This window comes from Carassius auratus, chromosome 18 (genome assembly GCF_003368295.1).
Source record: "Carassius auratus strain Wakin chromosome 18, ASM336829v1, whole genome shotgun sequence".
NCBI lineage: Eukaryota > Metazoa > Chordata > Actinopteri > Cypriniformes > Cyprinidae > Carassius > Carassius auratus.
The window spans coordinates 20,421,281-20,431,300 of record NC_039260.1 but is presented as its reverse complement, the minus strand read 5'-3'; the positions used below and the strand labels follow the sequence as shown (position 1 = coordinate 20,431,300).

General features: G+C 35.9%; 1 protein-coding gene across 1 annotated transcript in view; it reads right to left on the bottom strand.

Annotated features, from left to right (window-relative positions):
- Positions 1-1,607: 1,607 nt before the first annotated feature.
- The window catches only part of LOC113118626 (CXADR-like membrane protein), an 80,717-nt gene continuing 72,304 nt past the window's right edge, over positions 1,608-10,020 (bottom strand). Inside the window, exons 6-7 of the mRNA XM_026287935.1 lie at positions 8,744-8,885; positions 1,608-7,031 (exon numbers count right to left, since the gene is read on the bottom strand). Of these exons, the coding sequence (XP_026143720.1) occupies positions 6,692-7,031; positions 8,744-8,885 (482 nt within the window). The 3' untranslated portion in view covers positions 1,608-6,691. The remainder of the gene's footprint in view (positions 7,032-8,743; positions 8,886-10,020) is intronic.

The window sequence follows — 10,020 nt, the reverse complement described above, 5'->3', positions numbered from 1 at the left end:
TTCAATAGCTTGTAGAATGTAAATATTTCAAACACTAGGGAGCAGCATTCAACAAAAAATGTGCGGCTGAGAGCCCAACAGCCAGAGTACTGCTGTATGTGTCTAAATGTCTGTCTGTCATGTTTTCTGTGGAGCATAAGAGACGACATAAGAGTCGCACCAGGTGTACAATATAAATAAATGAAATGCATTTTCACATGGAAATATTCTCTCACAAAATATAGCATTTGTGCAGCTATTTATTCAGATGTATAATTATTGTTATTATTATTATTTCACACATTTTTTTTTTTTTTTCAGATCGAACTCAGACATAAACATCATTAGCTACTAGAACAGATTCACATTTGCATGTGTGCAAGACTACTTTAATAAAACAGGGTTAATGCTTTAACAATATCTGCTTTCTGGCTACAGTACATCAGAGGAACTTCTTAGAATAATTTATAGCCAAAGTTTATATTTTGGCGCGAGAGCCTCTGGGACCATAAATACAGCGAAGTCAATCTAAACAGAACATCAGGGCTATTTGTCTATAAAATATACCACTTTTTCAGAGTGTTGCATTTGCACACCTGGTTTTGCTTCATGAGCCAGATTTTATGTGAAGACTTGGAATTGAAACGCTTTATCATACAAATATAAATACTAATGCCTATATCATCAAACATTAATCAACAGGATGTAGTAATATTATGAATTCCTGATGGGAATTACTCAACACACACACACACACACACACACGTTTGTTTTTGTAAAAAGTGTGTTCATCCTATAGGCGTAAAGGTTTTTATACTGTACAAACTGTATATTATATGGCCCTTCACCAACCCTACACCTAACCCTAACCCTCACAGGAAAGATTCTGTATGATTTATAAGCGTTTTGAAAAATGTGGACACGGGTTATGTCCTCATAAGTCACCCTCTCCTTGTAATACCTGTGTCATACCCATGTAATTATACAGAGTTGGGTCCTGATATGTCACAAACACACACACACACACACACACACACACACACACACACACACACACATACAATATTAACATTTTTTGAATAGAGATATGGACTTACATTTGTATAAATTTGTCCAAGGGTATGTGAGAAGAGTGTATGTCCGAAATCATAGAATTCATACCTGAAAAAGCTAATCTTCAGGACCACCACAACGGGACAGGTGAGTTTGATCTGGGTTGGAGCTAAACTTTGGAAAAGAATTGAGAAACACAGCCCTAAATTCTCTACTGAAGGCTTTAAATGTTCAGTCAAATTGGAAAATCGTGTGTTTGAAAAAGTCACAACAACAATGTAAACGTCATCTTCATTTAAATGGTAATTTGCAGAATCAAGGATGCATGAAACTGGAGTGTGGGAATGTTATTACTGTCTAATGATATCACTTGTTTCACTCATTTCACTGTGTCTACATAATAGCTCAAATCAAATTATAATATTTTTGAATAATATTTGAATACACCTCTTGTTTTCAACATCATTTACACATTGCTGATGATAAAGGTATTTTTTTTCTCTCTCTCTACACACATTTGTTTATACAAATGCGTGCACTTTCACTTTGGACTAATCAAATAATAGGCTGTCAAATAGCTTGTCGTTGAATATTTTATTTGCAAATGAAGTATTAATAACTCAGAGTCCGTAAAAATATACATTTTTTTTTTACTTGTAGAGGGACATATTTACAAGAATGAAATTTCTTCAAAATGAACCAACTGGTTTACAAAACTCAAAATGTGTGCAACTGCAAAGAGAAATGAAGACCGTGAGTATTTTCCCTTCCGTCTCACCAGACAAGGACTCTCAGGCAAATACAGGCTCGAGTTCCCGCATTCACAAACAAAACAACAACAAATCCCTCAAGATAACAGAGGAAAGCACGGTAAATGTTAAAACAAAGCAATATGAATGAAAAAAAAAGAGACAGAGAGGATGTTGGTCATATTTACACTTACATATTCAGCCGAATACAGGTATGAACACAGAAGCAAAGCATTCCCAAAATCTGACCTTTAGGCCATAACATGCAATCTCTTTGCTTTTCCAGTGGAAAAGAATTCCCCTCAAAGTAACACATACTGCTACAGTTTCTAAGAGGAATCGAAGGAGTCTTTTTAGACATCAGACATTATTTTAATAACAACCATGTTGGGTAACAATGATCGGTTAGACGCTACATAGACAGTCAAGTACGTCTTTTAAATATAGCGTTGTCTCAAAAATACATCACAGATGGACCTTAACTTATCCCCTGGATTGAGCTCCCATTCAAAACTGAATGTCATCATGCAACGTGAGCACTACTTTAGATGCTTTGGCGACTCTATGGAAGAGTGCACATACACTGATGGTTTCTAAACACCATTAACAGTGTTGAAATAAAAGCCACTCAAGATTAATTGTCTGAGAAAATAGACCAGTTCTTCTTGCTGGGAGACGATGGGGAGGGCTTAGAAAGGAATAAAAATGTAAGAATGGAACTGCTGGAAGGCAAGCTTTCAATCAGCTTTCCTTGTAATAAAGAGGGCAGATCTTGGCTAGTTTGGTGCTGTAATGTCCTAAAACAGAAAAAGGACCAAAATAAACATGCAACAACGGCTCTGTTCCAAAACCTACGGAGTTGTCTATGTAGGCAGCGTTTTAAAGCATATAAGGCTGTTCCAAATGGTTCTGAGATACCTTCTGATGGTAGCATCACCTGGATTCTTATAATGCAATTGCATGACGAATTGCAATAAAATCAGATAAATCTAATTAAAATTGACTATTTTAAAATTTAAAATAAAATGCAAATGTACTGAAATCTGAACCCTCAACCTTTAATTCCAGAGTTTGGCATTAGCATGGTCCTAATTTAACCGCATGTCATAGGCTAGGACATGTCAGCCTCGGAGAATCTTCACCTATTTAGGCAGTAGACAGCAAGGCAGCATTTTGCAAATTGCAGTCACATGATGTATTTCAATCAAAAAAAAAAAAAAAAAAAAAAACTTCCATCCAAGATAATGGACAATATTTTTTTGTTTTGTTTTGTTTTCATAGGGGAGGGCTTTTAATGACTCCATCAGTTATCACATTTGTCAATTTATTTTTTAAATGATGGCATTTAACAGTGGATAAACAATGCTATCCATGATTCTGGAATCTAAGGAATCTTGACCAATCAGAGATCAACAGGCAAAGTGTTCCAAATAAACTCCTTAGGTCCTGTCCAATTGTCTATATATTTACATATATGTACAGTATCACTTGCAGTGGTTTTAATGGGATTGCAGTTCTTTCCTTCAATAAAGTTGTACATTTGTCTTATTTTCCCATGTTCAAAAATGTTTTTGCTTCAAATCAAAGTTTTGAATGTTGTGATTTACCTCGTTAACTGTTAAGCCTGGTTCATGGCTTATAATGCTTGAATCAAGATTTTTAAAAAACTTTTTAAAAATCAATCCATGGGAAAAATACTTCAGGAACCAAGGCCACTGAAAATGGACTGGCACTATTGCACTCTATTAGGATGCTACCCTTTTAGCCAGCTACCTATATAGGCAGTAGACAGCAAGGCAGCTCAATAGGTTTTGGAGCAGAGCCGATGTTTCAACATTGGACAAGAAGAGTAACTGCCTTCAAAAATAGCCATATTGTGAAAGCCCAACTGGGTTTCGTCTCACTCTTTGTTTTGGGGGTAAATGTATTGGGGTTTGGACCCTGTGTTCTCCTTACAATTCCCATCATTTACTCCCCACTCTGCATGACAGCCCATCCATCACACTTACTGACAACAGTTCAGCCATCAACACTGCCTACACCGCCTCGTGGAGAAAATGCAGCTCTGGAGAGCGCATCTCGAGTGCCTGTCTATTTATGAGGTCTTGTTAGGCTGTGTACACTAGGGAAGTAGTGTGTGTGTACACTTGGGAAGAAGAATATAAGTGTGTATCAAACACAATTGCTGGGGAAGGTAACAGGAAGGCGGGGAATTGGCATGGGCAGCACTCGGCTACATTACAGACTGCAATCCAATAAGAATAACAAGGTTGGCATGTACACTTGATAGTGGCCCAAAAAGAGTGTTGTTTGCTTGCTTCCCCACGTCTTATGGCTTTTCCTCTTTTAAATATGAAGGTCCATCAATGGCAGATATACAAGTAGCCATTAAGAAGGAAATTATTTGACTTATTAAATGGAGCTTAGCGGGTCAGGGGCTACAATGACTGATTATTACACTCTGAAAATGCATGATAACTCATCTACATCTTTATTATGGCCTATAACCCCAATCTTCAACTGATAACTTAAAATATATTGTGTGCGTATATTTAGCTGTATGTACAATATAAAACAGCTTCATGACTACAGAGTGTACATTATTCGTGGGGCTGCGTTTGGACCGCCTCTTTGTGCCAGAATGCTCTCTACCTCTGCCAATCGGGGCCGTTTTACACATGGCTTCCTTTTTTTTGTTTGGTACATTGCAAAGAACCAAGGACAAAAGCAATCTCAGGGGAAGAATTCACTGTGGAGGCACACAAAACAGGCAACTTGTCCATTTCAAATTTCACAAGTGCACCAAGCAAGGTCTTCCCAGGGGTTTCGAGACACCGCTAATGAAGGGTTTTGACAGCGCTTGGTGGAGGAAGCTGCGGGCAGCTGGCACAAAGAAACAGCCTGTTGTTAGAGGGTCCTAAGAGAGTCATGGGATGGTACAGTGGTGCAGTCAAGAACTAGAAGGAGAGTACCGTAAATGCACACACACGCACTAGTTTCACACACACTCTGTACATAAGTCCCTGTTATGGCATTCCCTTTCATTTACCTGTCCACAGTACTGTGAGATTATAGTCCAAAGTTACATGTGCCTCATTATGCAGTACCGCTTGGTATTCTAGGAAAGAAGGAAAAAATAAATAAAAACCAAAACTATCTTCGAGTTATACACATTCATAGTATTCGTGAAAGGTTTTGGTTTCAGTATAATTGGAAATACAGCTGTAACAAATATACCGCGGTCGGTATGTAATACAAACTTAAGTCCATGAAACACTGAGGATGACATCCGAAACCAGACCGCAGACTTTCTGTCAAGGACGTACAGTACACTCCATGTATATACATAGATTTAACTGCAGAAATTCATAGCAGTGTGTAAAGAGCAAATGACACACACAGTAGGGGGAATTCACTAAGGTTCAGTTGCACCCGCCAATGGCATTGTCGATTTCCACACATTGTGTTTTTAACACCCAGTTTGCAAATCTGCGACACTTTTGTGCGCCGCTATTACACAGGCCAGTTCTGAATGCTAGATTGTGAAGGATACAGCAGATTCCCGCAGTCTGGTGTACTTTACTGTTAATGTACATACAGTAATGCAAGGCACCTGAAACGGTGATTAAAGTGCGCTTGACTGCATGACACATTCGACAGTCAACTTCAGACGTTTTACTAAGTAACTTTGCAACTACATGACAACTAATTCTCATTAGAGTATCAGCAAACTGTTAAATTAGGATTAGGGTTAATAGAATAAGTTGACAAAGTTACTTATAATCAGTTAAATGTCTGTTGGGAACCATCAAAATAAAGTTTTAGAAGATATTAAGTAGACAGTCTAATACTCTAAATGACTGCTAGTTGACATGTAGTTGCAAAGTTACTTATAGTAATTAGAAGTGGACTACCAAAATAAAGGTTTAAGAGATACAATGCTCTTATTCCAATAGTTGATGAATTATAACTGCTTGAAAACATAGATAACATCTCTTATACTGAATTTATTTTCTATCTGCATCTGTTGGCAGTTATGGCAAAACATTAGTATCAGTAATTTTTTATACAATGTCAGCCTAATTTACATAAAAAGTTGGTTTGCGCATAAAACCATTTAAATGGGTGTTTTTTGTGAAATATAGCATGCTAAGTTAGTGAAACGGTTCAGTGAATTCGCCCCACAGTGAGTTAGATGATGACTGAACTGTTAGCTACATCAATGACACGGTGTCATTCATGCGCTGAAATGTCCATCTGGGACCATTTCTTCCGATCACTTCCCTTCTTTTCAGTGGTTTGTTAAGGTATTAATAAGATTGCCTTTTGATGTCTGAGCCACTGTCAGTATTGCACTGCATTGACTCTCGACTCTTCTGGAAAAATTGAATGGGAATGAGATGGACGGTTCATGTCTTCGACAGAAACAACAGGATAATATCCTTAATTTCTCTTCAGAGTCGGCTGGTCCTTCCGCTCACCATCGTGTTTCATAAACCCAGCCTGCCCTTGGACCTTTAGCCTCTCTGATGCAATAAATAAATAAACTGATCTTGGGGAAATCTTTACAACCCACCGCCCACAAAGCCTTCAAGAGCTTAAGAAGAGAAAGCAAAACAAGTAATGTAAAAAAAGGGTCATACTGTGACATGAGATCAAAAGAAGGAGGGGGAACCAAAGAATGAGAATAAAAATTCTTGTTCTTCAGTTCTTGCCTTGTTTTCTTTTAATACTTCAAAAAAGGGGCAAGCACTGTGTATTTTCCCTTGTAAATATGCATTCAACTTTTTAGATTTTATATGATTGATTTTATCTTTTAATTATGCTTTCATTTATTTGTGTGTATTGTATTTCCAATCGTAGTTGCAACTTTTGGAAGAGTCACTGTGGGTGTATTGTTCCTTTACTCTCTACACTGTCTGAAAGGCCTTGCTTTGAGTAGGGACCATGATGCCCGCCGGGATGGACATGCCCACTGGAGGATTGGGGGGTCTGAATTTTGGGGTGGCCGGGGGTTCTGGGGTTTTAGGAACGACCTGCGTGTAGGCCGGGGGAGACTGGGGGAACCCGTGGGGCTGTCCGTTCTCCTTGAGGGCGGCGACAGCAGGTGGCCGTGGACGCTGGCCTCGGGGTGCGCTGTTGTGCACCATGGACTGTGTTGAGGAAGCACCAGAGCGGGAGCTGCCAGAGCGAGATGAGGAGAGGGAGTTGGGCTTCACCAGCTTGGCTTTAGGAGCTTCGGCATCCTCTCTGCAAAAGTAGCAGAAATATTGACATTGGTTACAGATGTCAAAAATATTAGTACATTGTCTAGAATTGTAGGCTAATTGTAGGCTAAACCATCATTGCCACCATTTTACATATATTTATATATAATTAAATCAAATCATATATATATATATATATATATATATATATATATATATATATATATATACAGTATATGCATATATGTATATATATATATATATATATATATATATATATATAGAGAGAGAGAGAGAGAGAGAGAGAGAGAGAGAGAGAGAGAGAGAGAGAGAGAGAGAGAGATGTAAATAAATAAACAAATTTTTTTTTTTGTTGTTGTTGTCAAATTAGGTGCAATTAATCACATCCAAAATAAAAGATTTGTTTACATAATATATGTGTGTATATTGTGTATATTTATTATGTATAAATAAATACATACACATTCATGTATATATTTAAGAAAAATAAGTTATATATTTTAATTTTAGAAATATAAATATATACGTAAATACATATATACGTATATATTATATGTAAAAACTTTCTAAATATATGGTATATGTGTGTGTATTTATACATAAAAATATACATAACACACAGACATATATTATGTAAACAAAAATTATTTTTTGGGATGCAATTGATTGCATTTTTTGACATAACTAATATGAATAAATAAATAGAAGTAGTCTAAAATTGTAATCTGGACCACCACTGCCACCATTTCACATAAATTTATAACTAACTAAATTAATAAATGAAGTCTCTATTTCTTTATATATCTTTTTTTTATGTTTACTTTACATAACTCTAATATGAAAACCTTAGGCACTGTTTGCTCTGTTTGTATCTTTACTGAACCTTTTTATAATAAAAGAAAGAATTATAAATAGCTCATAGTTTTCTTTATAATTAAAACTAATATACATATATATATATATATATATATATATATATATATATATATATATATATATATATATATATATATATATATATATATATATATATATATATATATATATATATATATTAGTTATATTGGTATCAACTAGACAAATTTGGTCTCCTGCATGTTAGATATCAACGATTAAGGTTGCAGGGAGCTTTCTCTAGTTTACTCCAGTATTACAAAAACATCCTTCTGTGGCATGACACTGAACAGGAACGCTCCCCGTATGTTTGTCTGTGCATAATTCAGAGATACAGTACAGGCGTGGTTTGTGGCTGCATTGTTGATGTGAACACAAACAGTGCTGTTCCAACCGATCTCACGGTAATTCGTACATTTTTAATGAGGTGGCTTATTCGTACGAATTCATACGACCACACTCGTACAAATTAATAAGATTTTTGCCAAATCATACGTATTTTACGAGTTTGTTTTGTACGAATGACCTACACCTAACCCCGCCCCTAAACCTAACCGTCACTGGGGTTTAGACAAATCGTATAAAATCATACGAGTGAGGTCATACAAATTCATAGGAATAAGCCACCTCGTAAAATACGTACGAATTGGTCGTGAGATAGCGTTGGCAGTTCTGTCACTATAGACCTGAAAAACAGCTGTCTGATGTATTATGAAGATCGTCCTGAAAAAAACATGAGGAATGAACCGTCCTGAACCCAAAAACACAGTCACAGTCTCTGCTGCAGGAACATTAAGAGTTAAAGTGAATCTGAGAACACAATCAATACTGAGATCTCACCTGATCTCATTAGGCGTCTCCTCCTCCTCATATTTCTTCTTCTCTTTCTTGCGGAAGACCAGCCAGATGATGAGAATGAGGAGCAAAACACCGAATAAAACCCCAACCACGGCTCCAGCCACCACACCCATGCCCCGCACATCTGCACACAGCAGCACATCTGTCACGCTTCATTACATCACATCAAATCTTCATATGAGGACAAGTAAAATACTAAATCAAATAATTATAGTTATTTACAGCAGGGTGCAAAAGCCACATGAGAAAATGCTAATACTGTGTATTCTTTCAAAGCTTGTTTCTGAATGAAAAAAATAAAATTGCAACTTTTATCCCGCAATTCTATTTTATTATTTTTGTTTATTTTATTTTATCTATTTATTTTTGTGGCAGAAACAAACTTCAATTCAGTTATGTACAAAAAAAAAAAAAAAACAAAACAAAAAAAAAACAGTCATTACAAATCAAGGATATTTTTTTTCTGTAAGTAATCAGTTTATTATAAAAAAAAAACTCCATTCCATTGTTTTTTTTTTTTTAAATCAATGCACATGTAAATGAATCATTTGTACACCAGCTCGGCTCTCAAAATATGTGTTTGAAGTAAACAACAAATAACATCTGTTTGACATGCAATGCTGCACTAACAAATATAACCCAAAATATAGCATGTATTATTAGCACTTAAAAGTGCATTTAATTATTTTTAATCTCATTAGAACCTTAAAATAATTTCCTCTCATCTGAGAGGAAAACCCCAGTCATATTATAAGACTAATAACATCATTTTTTGTTAATACTTTTCCTAGTTGTTTATAAATATTTTCTAATATTATCAAACAATAATAATTAATTGCTATATTGTATGTAAATTTGAGTTAATGCAATTCAGGGGACTTAATTACAAAGTGTTACTTTTTTTCCATAAGGAATCATACCTGACTACTAAAATCTCATTTCTACAGTACCTGAAAACTTCAGCTTCTAAATTTATGCTGCTGCGTGTCAGTATAAGATCACTGTCATATCGGCCAGCACTACATAGATAAAATTTACTGAGGGCATCTTTAAGAGCCTTTTATTTTTGTTTGACACAGAGCTTTTGATTTGTTCACTGTTTAAACGTTATATTAGCAGGGGAGCCCATATGGTAGTTACACATTATTAGTGTTCTCATGAGATATCTTGCGAGTAAAACAAAATTAGGCAGACCCAAATTAAACTTTGCAAGCCACAACTGCAAAATGCCTTTTTCACATAATTTATTTTTATTTCCT